The sequence below is a fragment of the Brienomyrus brachyistius genome, chromosome 9 (assembly GCF_023856365.1).
Source record: "Brienomyrus brachyistius isolate T26 chromosome 9, BBRACH_0.4, whole genome shotgun sequence".
NCBI classification, from domain to species: domain Eukaryota; kingdom Metazoa; phylum Chordata; class Actinopteri; order Osteoglossiformes; family Mormyridae; genus Brienomyrus; species Brienomyrus brachyistius.
The window spans coordinates 24,780,264-24,798,087 of record NC_064541.1 but is presented as its reverse complement, the minus strand read 5'-3'; the positions used below and the strand labels follow the sequence as shown (position 1 = coordinate 24,798,087).

At 40.9% G+C, this 17,824-nt stretch overlaps 2 protein-coding genes across 9 annotated transcripts in view; one reads left to right on the top strand and one right to left on the bottom strand.

Moving 5' to 3' along the window:
• LOC125749683 (rho GTPase-activating protein 33-like) overlaps positions 1–9,836 on the top strand; it is a 50,902-nt gene extending 41,066 nt beyond the window's left edge. For all 6 annotated transcript variants that reach the window (XM_049027172.1, XM_049027169.1, XM_049027168.1 and 3 more), the window contains 4 exons: positions 2,152–2,864; positions 3,082–3,256; positions 4,788–5,125; positions 5,296–9,836. In XM_049027172.1, the coding sequence (XP_048883129.1) occupies positions 2,152–2,864; positions 3,082–3,256; positions 4,788–5,125; positions 5,296–7,533 (3,464 nt within the window). In that variant the 3' untranslated portion in view covers positions 7,534–9,836. The remainder of the gene's footprint in view (positions 1–2,151; positions 2,865–3,081; positions 3,257–4,787; positions 5,126–5,295) is intronic.
• Positions 9,837–10,634: 798 nt separating this feature from the next.
• On the bottom strand, positions 10,635–16,605 carry LOC125749689 (uroplakin-1a-like). 3 transcript variants are annotated; one of them, XM_049027181.1, is made up of 8 exons: positions 16,544–16,605; positions 15,731–15,823; positions 15,394–15,594; positions 14,584–14,658; positions 13,805–13,912; positions 12,455–12,631; positions 12,225–12,308; positions 10,635–12,010 (listed from the first exon to the last, which is right to left on the bottom strand). In XM_049027181.1, the coding sequence occupies exons 2-8, from the start codon at positions 15,794–15,796 to the stop codon at positions 11,966–11,968; spliced, it is 756 nt and encodes a 251-aa protein (XP_048883138.1). In that variant the 5' UTR covers positions 15,797–15,823; positions 16,544–16,605; the 3' UTR covers positions 10,635–11,965. The 3 variants fall into 3 exon arrangements, with proteins under 3 accessions (XP_048883138.1, XP_048883137.1, XP_048883139.1); XM_049027180.1 differs by having other exon boundaries at positions 16,502–16,594; XM_049027182.1 differs by having other exon boundaries at positions 16,430–16,551.
• Positions 16,606–17,824: the final 1,219 nt, after the last annotated feature.

The window sequence follows — 17,824 nt, the reverse complement described above, 5'->3', positions numbered from 1 at the left end:
ATCGTTGTTGTCATATCGTTGATTCATCAAAATAACCTCCCCTAGCAGTTATAACAGCAGAGAAAATTCAAGACATTAAAAATTGCTCTGTTTCTTGGGATGAACCAGTTAGCTATTGATTAGTTAAAGGACAACCTAGAATTTGACTCAGAACCAGTTAATAGGATGTCAGACATGCACTGTTCTACTCTTTCCATGTTATAAATGAATTTATTTTATTTCACTTATATTTTCATCAATAGTTATTCACTCAAGTTTCCAATGCTTAACAAGAATAAAAATCTGAAGTTATGAAATAAATTGAAAAGTGGTAAAAACCTGTGGTGCAAAAACTTTTGACTGGTAGTGTGTTTGTCATCTGCCTTTCAGTTACGTCATTTTCAGTTTGGTTACGCACAATGAAACAAATGAATACGTGTCTTGACACTGGCAGAAGCTAAATTTTCAAGTAGATGTTTAACCCAGAAAACGTTATGCTAGCTGTATCGGTGTGATGGGTGTGGCCAATGCTGGCAATAGTCAGTCATAATCTGCTCTTTAGGAACCTCTTGGTTTCATGATAAATTACACCAACACCAGAGAGAGTACCTCACAAGTCCAAGGCAGTCTGTAGGCTTTCTTATACCAAGCTTGGATATGTTTCTGAAAACATACCCAACATGCCAAATCATTTGTGGCAACAACATCTGAGTACATATGACCCGAGCGGGACAGAAACAGACTCTGCAACTTAGTCTCCCTGTGGCATCTGTGACGCTTTACCAGGAAATTCAAATTCAGCTGAAAAAACAATAACAAAGGCTGTAGCGGTGTAGTCGTGCCAAGTGGGGACAGAGGAGCGAGAGACAAGAAGTCGGTGAACGAAGGGTTTAATCAGTACGCACACACTTTGGAACACAACACAACGTTAATGAAAGGACTGAGGAAACAAACTGAAACGTGGTCTAAATACATTGGACTAATGACAGCAACAGGAAACAGCTGATGTACATGGGAAATCCACACAAGGTTAATGAGGGGACGAGGCATGCGGACGGAGCGGACAGTCGGGGCATGACAGGTGTTTATCGTTACAAATATGCAGCCAAACTTGGTAGCAGAAAACAGAGGTTATGTTCATTATGATTGTTATTGTCTTAAAGAATAAGACTATAATTTTGATTTACATGTTTGATTTTACAATGTGCAGCGTCTCTTAGATTTTATTTGAAAAGACACATTGTGTTTGGCTTACAACTTCTTTTCATTGTGTTAATCTTTGAAGTTATAATAAATAATCTCAAAACAAATTCTGTTTTCCCTTCTGTACCGAACTTTCCCCAAACTACGAACCCAAAAATCAAATAGTTTGAATCAAAATGTGAATTTTGTGTACAGTTACATACCCGCTTCTTAGAATGAATCCGTTTTTGTGCTTGCATTTGAGTTTAGTGCTACTTTACTATAAGGAAGCTCAGCAACATTTATGCGAAAGCACAGCCTGTCCTGTAGGTGGTGCTATAGTGTCATAGAGGAGAGGGAAGGACATGCACTGATTACAGCGCGGTGCCGCACCCACCACACGACAAACTACGTCAGGGATGAGAACCTGAGTGCAGCCATGTGGCGGGTCACTTCAACACCACACTAGTCCGAATGGACCAGTGTGAGGTTTTTTTCTGGTGGCTGGAGTGCCAATCCTGCCACCAACCCCCAAGTTATTCCCTGTAAGTTGGAGGACCTTCTTATAGTGTGGGTGTAGATTAACACCATACCCAGGATGAAGCAATTGCTGGTTAAGGGCCGTGCTTAAGGACCCAGAGTAAACAGAGTAAAATCACTCTGGACATTCACGGGATTTGGGATTTGCACAAATGCCTAGCCTCAGAGCCACCACTTCAACCCAAACCATAGAGTAAGCATGCAAATGATTTCCTCAGTGTCTTATGATTGTCTTTCACACCTCTCGTCACACCCCTGGAATTAGGTCCTGACCTTAGTATTAATCTGATCTTATTATGACTGTCTGATACTTTACAGATCATTATTGTAGAAATATATTATGCGTCTCGTTCATTCGCTCTGCAGTAACATCACTCTGCTGCTGCCTTTGCTTGCCTGCTAGAACCTGCTCTCAGTACTCCATCCTTACTTTTGTCTCTTGGTCCTCAGGACAGACGAAGATGCAGCGTCTCCGCCGGCCGCGCTCCAGCAGCGACGGGCTCTCTCTTGCCTCCCCGGCCCAGCCTGAGCTGCTGTCCAAGCAGCCACCCAGTCGCTCCTATGACAGCCTCCTGCCTGATGACCCTCATGCCCCTGGGGGGGATGATGCCAATGATGACAATGCTGATGACGAGGAAGGTGTCTATATGCTACCAGATTTGTCTCGGGACCCTGCCTCGTCATGGATGGCAGAAGACGTGGTCGACTTTAGCCCCACATTCCTTGAAGACGGCCCCATAGGACTGGGCAGCATCACTGGGGCCAACAGAGACTCCCCCAATGCTGCCAAATCGCCACCCTACCGCTGTGTTAATCACAAGGGGCCCTCCCACTCTCGCTCCCAGAGCCAGCGCTCCGTCACAGAGGATCCGGACTCGGTGCTCAATCAGTCGGAGGTGGCAGCCCGCAGGAGTCTCATCCTAGCTGCAGTCTCACCGCCCGTACAGATGTTCCTCCAGCACAAACCCTCAGCAGTGGCCCAGCACACAGAGGCCAGCAGCAGCCCCCCCCACAGTCAACCTGTCACTGCCTCCACCTCCTCACATCTGTCTCAAGAGCGGCGCTCTTTCACCCGCAAGGTGGTGCAGGCGCTTTCTCCCAAGGCACCAAAGTATCCTCCACTAGATATCTCAGACCCTGTCGCCATCAGTGTCCCAGCGAAGGTAGATTTCTTTACTTTGTGGCTTTGACTGTCTTTCTGTATTACCACTTGTCATGGAAATAATTTTATAACAACATAAGAAATTTACAAACGAGAGCAGGCTGTTCGGCCTATCAAGCTCGTTTGAGGATTCCTCGCGTCAGATTTCATGTACAGTATTTATTGCTTTCTAGTATCTATGTTTTGAGATTTCCAACATTTCTTTTGTGGCCATGAAGGTCCTGGAGATGATAGGTGGCCGTGCTGGGGAACTTCAGCTAGGACCACATAGTGCTACACCCCCCCAACCACCTCAGATGATTTCAATGCTGCTTAGGTCATGTGACTTCCAGCTAACGGAGAACTGCCAGCAGGAACTGCGCAGTAAACTGGGTGCAGAGGTCAAGGGTCAAGGTAAGTGCAAAACGGAAGACATGGATGGAGAGTTGAAGCACAGGGTCTGAAAATCCTAACTATTTCCGGTAAACTAAATTATAAATACAGTGTATGGAAAAAATAAACGACGATAATTCTTTTTTTTTTCTTTATTTATTTTGATAGCCCTACTTTGCCTTGCGGTAACCCGTCTGCTTCTGGCTGGCTGCCTGCTGCCTACACAGAAAAGTTGACAGGGAAAAGAAAGTAATTTTCTCTCAGTGAAAAATATAGACTCATCAAAGCATATGATAAACTGCCAAAAATGAGCCAATGAGATGCAGCAGCGAAACCACAATAAGCTATGTTTCATATACAGTGATGTATTATAGCATATTTGAGTTATACAGTTCAGTGATTTAATTTGTACAGTACTTTTAATTTGAAAAGCCTTTTAAACAGCTGTACTGTATTTTGAGATTCAGTAAATAGCGACTTCGTTTTATTAAATTATATTCATGTAATAAATATACACATGTCAGTCGGATGGCAATCTGCCTGAGACATAAAGAAAAGGGAAAAAAAATCTCTTATAATGGTCATCCGCTTATAAGTATCAAATTTCACCCAGACAGACGTGATCACTATAAGCGGTTTCCATTGTATGTGTATGCAAGTGTTCCTTGGACATAGAGACTTTGCACTGGGAATTTATCTAATTATTGAGATGAAATTGTATTTTCTTGTTCTATTCACTCTGTAGGCACTTATCTGGAGTGACATCTGTATCTGTGGAGAAATATACAATACCTAGTAACAGTTACTATGGGGATTAATCCATCAGAACTACTCATAATTATGTGCGTTTGATAATTGTTAAATGAAAAGATGAGTGTTTGACCCAGTTCTTCTCAAACTTGGCTGTCTATTGGGTGTTTCATTATATTAACCCAGAATTTAGGTTTTTGTACTAAAAAGCCAAAATATATGACAAAAATACATTGCACAAATATAGCTAACTTATGTGGGGAGTTGAAGAACTGATGGGACAAACTATCAATGTGAAAGAAGTCAGATTTCTAAAAAATGCTACTTTATTATGTATATAACTGGAGTAGCAGGTGTTCTCAGTTAACATGTGAGGAAGCCAGCTGTTACTTCCTCACTGTCCACCAGAGGGCGACATAACCATATTGTTTTTAGATTACTCGTATTTCATTGCCCATTTGTGTTTTCACCTTGCTTAAATGTTTTCTTGCTCTTTGTTCCTTTCTCACTTTTATGGAAGTTTGCATTCTCTGTGGTGCTCCATTCTTAAGCTGTACTGTACATAAAACCTGCTCTGCTGAGTGCAAAAGTGGATAGAGTGAGTTCGGGCTTAGACAAAATACAAGTACTCAAAAAAATATTTCATTAAACCCCTACTCCAAGATATTCACCCCCCTTCTCCCCCCCCCTTCTCTTTCTCTCTCCCCCTTTCCTCTCCCTCTCTCTCCACCCCATCCCCCTCTATAATCTCTCTCCCCCCTCTCCCTCTCCACCCCTCTCTCTCTCTTCCTCCACAATGTAGGCATTCTCTTCTCCCCCAGCCCTGTCGTGCCCTCACAGCAGCCACCCCCACCTCCGCCCAAAAACCCTGCACGGCTTATGGCCTTGGCCCTGGCAGAGAGCGCCAACAAAGCCCTGCGGGGGGAGAGCATTTCACCCCCATTCTGCTCCCCCCAGTTCCAGGAGAGCCCCTCCCTCATGGGCCCCCCTGCTGACACAGACAACGTGCCGACCTCGCCTTCTGATGCAAACCAACTTTACTCCACCGTCCGCCCATTATCTGCGTGGATGTCTGAGGGCAAGACCAACACAGCCGACCCACAGGAGGGGCCGCAGCAGGCAGGCAGTTCTCAGGGGCCGGTGAGTGTGATTAAGTCCAATGAAAGATGGATGTTGTTTTTTTCTTTCATTCTTAATCTTAGAGCATCCTGAATCAGTTAATGTAATGGAGACAGAGCACTGTTGTTTATCATGAAAGAAAACTTGCATGCATTTATACCAAATCACCGTGGTACACTGTCTCACCACAGGATACAGGCACTCTTTCCTCGCAGACATCGGCCTCTGACTCTGGGGCATCTAACTCTGAGGTGTCAGCTGGTAGCTCATCTGGAGAATCGAATACATCTCCAGGTCTGGTCTACAAAAACCAGCAGCAGCAACAGCAACAGCAGGCACAGCATAAAATTCACAGCCTGTTCCCTGAAGAACAACCTAACAATGATGAAGCTTCATCTCAGACGAAGGTTCCTCACTATTCCCGTCAGTTCTCTGCTCCCCACCAACAGAACAAACCCTCCACCCAGCCTCAGCTCCTGCACTCCAAGTCAGAGAGCTCCCCGCTGGCCCAGGTACACGCTGTCCAGCCCCCACGACCCAAGGTGTTCTCCAGACCACTGGATCAAACTCCTCTCTCCCGGGCTGACAATTTCATGCGACGTTCCCTGGATGCTGCCCGAATTCGGCGCATTATCACCCAGTCGCAGAACCCTAGTGCCCCACTGTCGCGGGCATTCTCTGAGCGCATAAGTGGGACGTCACATGTGGTGCCGCGTTACCAAGCTTCACAGCTGCCCAGCCGCTCAGCTTCCACTGCCATGCGGCCTCAGGCGCCCCAGGCTTCTAAGATCCAGCCCATAGCAGCTACAGAGGATCAGGGCAAAATGGAGAACTTCTACTATGAAATAGCTGCACCTGAACATCCACCACCCAGTTACACCCGGCACAGCTACCAGAACATGAGGCTGGATGCAGAGGGGAACTACCGTCCTGGTAACACTGAGGCAAGCCAGCAGCCTCTCTCCAGAGTCCCACCCCAAAAGCACAGTCCACACCTCAGCCATGTATCCATGGTGACCAAGGGACCCCAGTTATGGTCTTCTGAAGTCACACGTGCCTGGGCGGCAGCACAGTCCCACTCACACTCTTTTTCTCACGGCCATCATCGTCCTCAGGAGAGCTCCCCAATGCATCACCCCCTGTGTCACCTCTCCTCCTCAGTCAGGCTGTCCTCAAACCCCGCTATGGGTATACCACTCTCAGTCCACCAGCGCCACCAGCATCGATCCCAGTATTCCCCCTCTGATCTTGCTGCTTCACAGTTGCACCCCTACTTTGAGAATGGCAAAGTGTGCTACCGACATTTTGAGCCCTTTGGCGCTGAGAATCATCATTCCCTGGCCGAGATGCCAGTGCAGTCACCCTCTTCGCTGGTGTTGAGGCCATTACCAAAGCAGCCAGAGCAGTCCGAACCCATCTATGTGAATTTCCCCATCAGCAGCCCCATTCCTGCCAGTAAAACCAAAAGCTGGGCCACCACTGACTTAGACGGAGACTCCCAGCAATCATCTGACTCCCTGGCCCCACCTTCTGATGTGCTCGCCGATTCCTCCAACCCTGATGCTAAACAAGAGAATCCTAAACGATTGGCTTCTTCTTCTTATGACAGTCCAGCACAAGTTGAGGTTGAAGACGGCCTGGTTGCCAAGACAACAGTAGCAGCTGTGGGACATGCTCAGAGTCGCTCAGACACCCAGAGTGCCACTGTGGATTCCAGCCAGAAACTGACTGGGAAAGAAATAGCCTCTCTGCTTATTGAGAAGCTGGCAGAGGATGAAGGGGATGGCCTGTGTGCTGTCACCTCCTCCTCCACCTCCTCATCACCTCCACTAGAGCACCCCCCAAATCCCTATCCCAGCCAGCACCAGCACTCCTACAATGTCTACACATCTGGACCATTTCATAGTTATTTGGAGGGCCAGGCCCCACTGCGTGGAGAGGCACCAGGCTTTCAGCGACCAGACCCTCTACGAAGGTCCACCTCGTCAGGCGGACACTACCGACAAGCCTTCGACGTAATGCCATCTGGTGATCAAGTACTGAAATTCTACCATGCACAGGATTTTAACCCGAACCCCTACCCTGTTCATCCCCATTATCAGGACCAATTCTATACCAGCCAACCCTCAACAGAAAATACCCTTACCTCCACTTCTGGCCTCCTCACAAACCTGTCACTAGGAACACCACGAGGGTTTAGTGCTCAACCAGGAGGTTATCCAGCAGTCTCATATCAGCACAGTCAATATCCTTTCCAATCTGCACCCATGCAGGCCCCATATCCCAGCGCACCACGCAGAGAGGCAGTCTTGAATCCTTCACTTCAGTCATCTGGGCTAAGAAGCCAAAGGGGCCTGGCTCGTCAAGGTAGCCTTCCGGGACCTAACTGGACTGTCCACTCTGAGGGGCAGACACGCAGCTACTGCTGAATGGGTGTGACCAGAAAACTGATATGCTTGGAGCTTCCAGTTCTGAGGTTTGAAGGATAATGTGAAAACTCGCTGTGTGACCCCATTTAAGAAGAACAAGACAAGAAAACATATGTGATCCTTGTTTTCATCTGAGACTGCAATTTACTATATATATATATTGTGTGTGTGTGTGTGTGTGTGTGTGTGTGTGTGTGGATATTTGGTGGGGTATTTGTACCCATCACCCAATTTTTAATCATTTTATACCAACCCTTTTATCCCTCAGCCAATGACCCATATTTCACCCTTGTTAATGGAACAACATAAAGAGGACACTGATGACCACTGATGGCCTAGATTTGAAAACATTCCAAAACGCTTCCTCCAAGAGAATAAATGAATAGCTGCTCTCTCAACATATATATATATATATTTATATATATATATATATATCCGTACATGACGATTTTTTTCTCTGCTGCAGAGAATTAGTATGTTTTTTTTTTTTTGCCTGATTCAGTTTGTCACAGGCAGTGAAGTATCATTTTTCTTTTAAAAAAGTTGCTTCTCTGTAAAGAAATTGGATTCCTGTTAATATTTTTTTTTTTATTTATTTTATGTTTTGATGCGTTTTTTATGTTATATGTGTGGGCGTGTGTGAATGTACAGTATGTTTTCAGTATTTGTCTACCTGAAGGTTATCAAAAAAGCACATTTTACTGGAAGAAAAATCACTACAAACCGGGAAATACTGCCTTGTGTGAAAGGGAATGTGTTTCTTTATCGTTTTGCATAATCTTTTTCAGTAGTAGTCAACTAGTTAGTTGCCTTTAAGAAGACTCCCCAGGAGTCTATGCCAGAGAGTGTTTCTTGCAATCTAAAGCATTGTATCCTTGAAGGATGTCTTGTTTTGAAATTGTAATTATTTTAACATGCTTTATGCAAAGCAATGTATACTGTAAATAGCACCTAGTCATAGCCCCCCACGCCCGCCCATATAACTATCTAGGTTAAGAACCTAGTCCTAAACGTACAGTAGCAGTGTCCTGCCTGCCTTCTCTCAATGGTTTTCAGTTGTGTTCATTTTATTAATTGACTCCTGACACCAACTACGCGAGGACAATGTCACTGAAGTTGTCCAAGCACATTAGGTGTAGCCATTCGATATGTCACTCCAATGACAAGGGCTGAGCTCTCCTCCACAGACAGGCACAGTGTACCAGATATCAGTCGTTTACGCAGTCTGCAGTAGTAAGAGAGGACATTTTGGGAAGTGTTTCAGGTTTTTTTAGTGCTGAACCAACAGTATGGTTGATCATTTATTTTCAGAAATTATTTAGTTAGTTTCATTCCGCATTCAAGAAAATATTAAAGTATATTTATACTACAGTGTGCATAAGATGTTTTTGATTCCTTGATTGCCTAGTTCATCTTTCATATTTCTCAAGCAAAGGTATTATTGCATCATTCCGTCTGTGCATTCGCCACTTTTCATTAAATTTATTTATCATATTTATATGCAGAATGTTTTACCATTTTAACATGTCAAGGAACACAAAAAAATTGTAGGGGTTGCATTACTAAGCTGTACTGTAATGTCTGTGCCTTTCTAGTGGACGATGCTGATTGGCTTCAACAAAATTTAGTCTTAATCATTGAGTACCTAATCCAGTGCAAATATTGTTGTCTAGCTTGTTTATAGCAGCTGTTTGTTGGTCTGCTGCAGTAGTGCTGTAATTGAGCTGGACCCAACACTCTCGAAAATCTCTTCACCCAGATTTACTTTAAGATAAGGGATGTTTGCACAGTGCTATTTTAGATGGTCTCACTCAGTACTAGTTGTAGGCATAATTGATTAACAAAGTAAAGTTCTGAAACAAAAGAAAAGTCTATCTCTGTCTGAGTGTCTTTGTAAGCATCTATTTTATTTCATATCTATGCAGTGAATAAATACATTGAGAAGTTCTTTAAAATCAGAAATTCTTTAAAATGACTGTACTACCTAAGTGTGTGTTAAGGTTTGTTTGTTACATGAGTTGAGACCAATATTCTGTCAGCCTTATAGCACTTTCCAAAAGGCAGTTCATCTTTTTGTATTTTTTCCAACTTGTGATTTAAAATCTGACAGTTGCATCAAAGAATAAATCTTTCATTTGTTTTTCTAATATTTTTGTAATGTGGCACAAAAACAGCCGTAGATTGCATGTGGGATGTATGAGTGTGCTGCAAGAGCAGAATAAAGGATAGCTTAAAGGACCAACTTTGGAAGACAAGTGTGATGAAGTTGCATTGATGATATTAATAAATTGTACTGAGCTGACTGCGATTTTGGTTTTGCATAGCAATGTACAAACATATCTAAATATTGTTTATGTCAGTAAATATGTACATTTAGTTGAGATAAGAAAGTTCTTATAAACACATACTTTCAAACCCATTACTTAAAAAATAAAATGATTTGCCTTGGTAAAATATAGTTAAATCAGCTCAGAATTGGAAACTGGTAAGACATTCTAATTAAATGAGCCCTGAAACATTTAATGTGAATCTTAAGTTTTGCACCTGAGTAAAGTATAACAAAAACATCAAGCAAAAGTAAGAATGATAATGTGATAATAAACAAATTGAATCCCTTAATGACTTGTTCAGGATTAAAAATAAAAACTAATCTATGGACAGAATATTTGCATATACTTTAAAATACATTACATGCAAAATACATACAATTTTCTTCCTGTGTCACTTGAGTTACACATCCAAAGATATGTAGTTAGCCTAACTGCCTTCTTTAAATTGCCAGTAATATGCCAGTTTGTGCATGTGTGAGCTGCAATACACTGGTATCCTGTCCGGAGGGTACCCCTGCCTTGTGCTCCACGCTGTCTGGGTCTGTGATACTGACCAAGACAAGCAGTTAAGAAATAGATGGATGAAAACTGATTATTTAATCATTTGAATGTTAAAATATTTTTTTTTATATGGAAAGTTATACAATATTTACACTTATCATAATGAATATTTAATTCCACCACAATACACTCGTATCTGATGGGTAAAATTCATTGATGCTCCCAGAATGTTTTTTAGCATTGTTTCTGGAACAAGAGCAATTACACCACTTTGCGTTCAACATCATTTTATCATCAACACACATGAATAAATAGGTATACATCTTTAAGTTAAAGTAGGACAAATGTGCAAAAGCATTTCTGTTGTTTTGTTTGTTTGTTTTTTTAATTTTGTTTTTTTTAGTAAATCCAGGTGCATGTCACTAGCAATAATTTTTGTAAGTGTTCACTTCAGCACAGTCGGAATCATGACGGGGCTTGATTGGTGTCTCTAAATTCTCCTTTGTGTGTCATTGTGTGTAAATGTATTACATATGATGGACTGATCCCATGCAGATGGGGGTCACCCTTTGCTACAAAGTGGTGTTGGACAAATGGTAAGTATGGATGATTATTAAATGCTCAGCGGGAACAAAAAAAAAAACTTGTTGAAACCAGAATTTATATTCAGAACTTTAAAGGGTTATTCAGTGATAAAATTTGATTAGTAACAACCATACAAGTGTTGTTTATGCATAGTATCTTGAACATCTACCAAATCTACCAAATAATTGTATCTGAGTGAATAAACATTTGGGCAAGCCTGGTAAGAATAAACTGAAAAAAAAGTCATTAATAATGACCTGAAAGACCAATCATATATGTTTTTAGAACCAGCTGCTGAAGTTTATCATGGCCATCACTTATATAGTTGTTTACTTTTATGCCAGTAACAAAAAAATACGTTATGTGTAGTGATCACTTTAGAAAGATGGGAACAAAAATGCTGCTTAAATTTAGGAATATTCTAGGATATTAGCAAAAACATTGTATACTCACTCCCAAGTCTTATCTACAAAAGCACATAAGTAGTTCGCACACCAGGATTACAGATAAGTAAAATCATCTTTAAATATAGGTCTGACTGGTTTCTTACCACATTCTTTCATGTAAATAAATTACATATAACTGAAAATACAGCTGAAAATAACTGAATCCAAGTATTCAGGTAACAATAGTGATATAAACTTATGTGTGTTGATCAAATCAGAATCGGTAAGAGGGAGGACCTGGGGAACAACTCATCTGAGCATTTTCTCCAAATATTATAAAAACATATAAACTTCTGATTCCATCTCTTCCATGTCTTTCAATCTAGGAGTCATTTAACAGTAGAATTTATATAACCAGAAAGAAAGTGTATATGCAAGTGTAATTGTTCAGACATTCACTTTTCACAAATTCCCATTCAGTTTAATCCTTTTAGTTTGTTTCTTTTTTTGTAATCAATGCTGAATACGTCTGTCATCCTATGCTGGTGCTTCTGTGGTTTTCTGCTTGGTTCAGGTTTTATTTTCAGCAGTGGGAAACTTTTTAGGACAGCGGAGGTGTGGACAGTGTCTTCAGAGCTTCAGGTAGTACAGCATGGCACACAGCAAGAGTAAGAACTGACCCAAAAGATTAGAATGTTAGGTATTTTTGGAACCTTGTCACTAGTTAAGTGACTGTATGTAGAAGACTTTCTATAGAATGTATGTAACATATGATGTCAATATTAATCATTAGCCTGAATTATATAATACGATATAATGGCTCAAAGGATCATATATTAACACATAATGTGCCACCTTGACAAGAGAAGGCATGTAGTTAAAAACTTACCACAAATATCAGGACAGAAAATCCATACCAGCTGATTGCCCAAGTGTAGTTACTGAAAACAGACTCAATGTAACCAAAGCAGCCCTGGGGAGAGAAAAGGAGTAATTCATATAATACCAGTTAACCAGTAACTACTGACTTCCCATGAAAATATGTTCAGGTATATTAAGGTCGATACGGAGCCAGAAGTATTATCAGTGATTCTGGAACAAGTCTTCAACACCCATTACCTTGGTAAACATGGAGTCTGCGTAGCCTACTTGGCAGCTCCCTTGGTCTGCAAACTCGTAGTTGCTTTTTCTTCTGCAGCAGTTGAGGGGCCAGGGGAAAACATTGTGGAAGTTCTGCTTGAAGGTAGAGGTGTATGTAATCCAGTCAATGGGGCCATCTGCACCGCAACACTGGACCTGTGAGGAGGATGAGAATTGTAGATAGTGTTGTAGATAAGCTGAGATATTCTAGTCAAATAGCTAAAAAGTAGGTCTGCTCAATTATAGCAAAAATCATAATCAAAAATATTTTGGTCAATATTAAGATCATGATTAGTTAACACAATTACTCATTGACTTTGGAAATGTCATGAATTTATTGAACTGAAGCAAAGCTTGTCTCTTTAACTGGATCTCCTTGAGCTCTAAATATAATTCAACTAAGAAACATAAAAAGTTGCTGGAAAGGGGTGCAGTGGATTTATAACACAAGACAATACGGGAGTATCACTGCAAAATGAAATGCGGCACAATTATTATTTTGCACTAATTAGTTATTTTGCTTTGATAATCGCTGGAACCTACAATCATAATTGAAATCAAAATTAGATTATTTGCCCAGCCATACTAGAAAGGTCAAGTAGTTAACAGATACTTGTTCTATCCTAAATATTTAGCAAGAATCACTTCAGTGACTATTCTGTATACTATTCTGAATAAAAGTAACATGGAGCATATAAATCATTCCGTTTCTGATGTAAGTTGGCACGTACGTGGGAATGTCTGTTTCTCTGACATAACACAAATTCAGGTGTGCCCTAGTAAAATCTGATATTTCTATACATGACGCTACACTCAGCAGATGTTTATTAAAGGGCAGGTATGGACTACGTCTCCTCTAGACAATAAATGAAAAGGAAATAACTATTTGCCACAGTTATCTTTCCCCATTTGTTACTTGTAGCCTCACCCAGAATTTTTGGTGTAGCCAGTTTTGTTAGGTATCACGTCAGCAAAGAGGTAATAATGAACAGCACCAATCCTTAATATTATGAAACCCTTGATCTACGTTCATGGGAATAGGTCATTTAGGCACAGTCTGTTTGTTATAGCTTTCCATGACATTAGGCTGAGTGACCTCTTTACACTAACTACCATAGGAAAGGTTCCTCAGGCAGTTTTGTTGCCAATCTGTTTATAATATAAGGAAAGGGGCAACGGTGAATCAGGTCAGGACCAGATGATATAAAATCTGCAAGCACAATTCAGTGTTTGGAAGTTTAATTTTAGGATTGCTGGCTATTAAAGACAACAGTATTCCTAGCGAATAAGATGATGTCAGTCTAGGCATTACAAGGTCGGACAACGTACCTCTTGCATAATCCTGTTCCATGTATCCGTGATCTGTTTCCCATCATCAGAATTATCTGCATAGTACCTTAGCATTTGTTTTTTCACCAGACTACTGTTGCCAACTAGCTGGAGGGATGAGATGACACATCACAAAATTTAAACATGCATGTCTGTGGTTCTTTTGCACCTGTTATCCTGCACTCTGTATTCTTTCATTAATTTAGAAAGCCTTTATTTTATCTGTGCTATTATTGATGGTTTATGCTTTTATAGTATAATATATACAGTACAGAGTAAAAGTCTTAGATGAAGAACACGGTGTTTAAATGATCTTCATGTTGCTATAAATCTATGTCTGTCAAAGTGTGTCAGTTTAGCCATTTATAAACCTCTTTTAAAGTCTCTCCAGTATTTGCAGCAACCATTCAACAGACTGAAACATTTCTGACACCACCATTAACATATCTTGTATGGCTAATCAATACCCGATTAACCTTTTAAACTAATCAAATGAACTGAGGAAAGGCTTGGGAAATGAAGTGGTGTTTTTCCAACCATCAAATAAGATATCAGTAACTTTTTAGAGAACAGAAGAAAGTTAGTCTTGTTAGTTTTTATTGTGTTACTCTTAATTTGAATATGTTTTAATATTAAATTGCAAATATGCACTTACTAACCAGATAAATATCTTTAAACATCTTCTTTGACTCCATAAGACTTTTGCACAGTACTGTACAATTCAATATATTTCACAGACATGGGTTTGAAGTGTATGAATTGAAAATCATTTCACTTACATAATCCCTGTGAGTTGCTGCTGTGATGACAGAAGCACATTCAAATATGTAGATAATCAGCATCAAAGCCAGGTACTTCAAAGAAGAAGAACACAAGAAACACCTACCATATGAAACGGGCAGAACACAGGTCACATTTTAACCATCCTTCAGCTTCCTGCCAGTCGGAAGACATTCAGTTCAGGAGAATGGATGTCTAAATGTCTTCATTTGTGAATTTCAGCTTGTGTGAGTGTATTATAATAAAATTAATTCCATTTGATGTCTGCCTTGTTATATGCCTGCATCTCAAATGAACCATCCATCCATCCATTTTCTAAACCGCTTATCCTACTGGGTCGCAGGGGATCCGGAGCCTGTCCCGGAAGCAATGGGCACGAGGCAGGGAACAACCCAGGATGGGGGGCCAGCCCATCGCTGGGCACACTCACACACCATTCACTCACACATGCACACCTACGGGCAATTTAGCAAGTCCAATTAGCCTCAGCATGTTTTTGGACTGTGGGGGGAAACCGGAGTACCCGGAGGAAACCCCACGACGACATGGGGAGAACATGCAAACTCCACACACATGTGACCCAGGCAGAGACTCGAACCCGGGTCCCAGAGGTGTGAGGAAACAGTGCTAACCACTGCACCACCATGCTGCCCCCACTGGTTTAATGGTTCATAAAAAAACAATATATGTTTGAAGGAAAAACATTTTGAGATCACTAGTCTCAGTTAAACTAAGATACGCGTCGCCAAGAAAAAAATGAAAATGTCAACTACTCTCTAAGTTTTAGACTATTTCCTATTGTATCCTACCATCATCATCAAGGAGCGATGTTTCCAGATCACAGCAAATATGCCAAATATAGCAACACAGAAAAAAGAGAATCCTGTGAAGATGGCTATCCAGGCACCAGCAAAGATATCGTCCTTCCCGCTGACGCCTGCCAGTGGGTACAGTCTGTAACTGTCGACAGTCACCCAAATGGCCACTGCAAACAGAGCCAGTCCGAGAATCTGAGAGGGAAGGATAGAGGCATAAAGAAATGAGCATTCACAATGTGGGTGTGGGACTAAGCAAATAGAATGGAGGAAATGAAAAGAGAAATAAAGAAATAAAAATAAAAGTCAAAGACAACTGACTAAATCTTACAGCAGTGAAGACATTGCCAATGATGAGAACGATCTTGAGCGCCTTGGTACTTTTCCCATCCTCCATGGCTGCACGTTGTGCGAACTGTAATTCCTACAAAACAAAGAAAAACTTGACTATGTTGTGCATCCTGACTCACAAATACAAATTGGCAGGAAGAACTCCTGGGGTGTGGCTCACCAATATTCACATGATCAGACTGTGGAACTATGGAGTGGCTAAACCTGTTTTGCTTGCATTTGCTACAATGGCTATTGACTGAAAACTGCTCATCTTGTTGAAACCAGATGTTGCGACTGATTTGTTAACAAGTTTCAGCTTGTTAGTATCAAAAGTAGCTTAAAACCTTGAATATGATGTAAATTGTGGTCTCTGAGTATAATTTTGCCACATCACATTACTCACAATTAGAACTTAGATTACTGCGCGCATTTTTTTTCAATATTCTATATTTTCTGTGGAGTATATGCTATAACACTAAACATTTCCTTTCAAATATCACAGAAAATTTGATTCTGTAACATGCTAAATTAATAAATTGAATATAAAGGTGCAAAACAGCAACACATCTACCTTGATAGATCACATATTATGGTATTTAAATAGCATTATTTCCCTGATGCAGTTGCTTTTATTCTGTTCTACAGTTAATGATGAATGCAAAATACATTAATATAAATTTAGTTCATAGCTACTCACTGTATTTCATGTTTTTTCTTAATCCTCAAAAGTACCTTTGAACAAAATCCAGTAAGATCATCTGTGACATACCTGAAGGCGACTGCTAAAGCTTCAGCAATGGGTCATACACACCTGTTCCACTTGCAATGCTGCTCACATGTAAGAACTCGTTTATGCTCCAGGTAAATTTAACGCTGAGGTTTTGTGACGTCATTTGGAAAGTGGAAAGTGTTTTATATTAGGTATACAGAATAGTAATGCTTAAGGGCCAATGAAAATATTAACTCAAAGGGACATATTTGTATAAAATTAATTGTTACAAATTCATTAAGTTCTCTAACAATACATACTCCAGTAATCCCAATTCTAAAACTAGATACAAATGCTAACAGAAAATAACATACATATGTGTGTATACATAGTTATATACAAGAGCATAGCTATCAGTTGAACACTCGGGGGGGGGGGGGGGGGGGGGGGGGGTCCAGGGGGTTAGAATTATTTACATCCATGCTTATATATGTTAAATATGTTACTGTTTAGGCTCAGTGGACAGTACTCAACTCCAGTGGAGGGGTTTGAATTGTACCTCCACTTCAATAATTCCCTTTCTCCTGCAGTTAGGATAATTAATGTCAATAAAAATTTGAATAATTAGTATAAGGTTCAGTACAAGGAAGTCACATCGGGTCAAGAATCTAGCTCCCTATTACCTGCTGCAAGCGTAGGTATTACTTATGGTCACACCCACCTCCAGAAGATTCCACTGTGGAATTACTCACACCTACAATCATCTATCCACCCATCCGTGACGACAATTTATTTTGGTGGGTGGTATTTGGAGAAGCACAAAATCCCAACCCATGACGCCAACCCTGATACATGCGCACACTCAAACACTTCGGGAAATAAACAGACATATTGCAAGACTATGTACTACACCCTCCAATAATATAGCAGTGCTGACGTCAGAACAAATCTGACAGACAGACCCAAGGACTCAGTGTCTAAATTACAGTAGCTATGATTACAAGCCCAAATGTTATATGGATTATGCATTACAGACTGACCCTTTGATCTTGAATAGAAAAGTATGAACTGAGGTATATCTCAGTACCGAAAGACCTTTTTAATATGTACATTTATACCGTGTTGATGTGATATAAAAATGCATGTCTATATGGGTTTTTTAAACGCATAGTTTTATGCTGCCGAAACACTGGTATTTTTTATTTTATTTTTTTTACCAAGAGGGTATTTTTTATCTAGAGGGTAAAAATGCCTGGAGATGTATTCTGTTTCGCAGTTTATACCCTGATGGTGCTTGGGAACTATTGGGTTGGTAGTGGTGGTCGGATCGATCCAAGTATCGATAATATCGATAATAATGTTGGTATTGATTTTGATCAAGAC

What these genes read in the sequence shown, in the direction of transcription:
- LOC125749689 (XM_049027181.1), bottom strand. Translation starts at nt 15,796, where the DNA reads ATGGAGGATGGGAAAAGTACCAAGGCGCTCAAGATCGTTCTCATCATT. An exon ending in CAGCAACTCACAGGGATTAT is followed by an intron (nt 13,913 to 14,583) that starts GTAAGTGAAATG and finishes TCATCCCTCCAG; the next exon opens with CTAGTTGGCAACAGTAGTCT. An exon ending in GGAACAGGATTATGCAAGAG is followed by an intron (nt 12,632 to 13,804) that starts GTACGTTGTCCG and finishes TCCTCCTCACAG; the next exon opens with GTCCAGTGTTGCGGTGCAGA.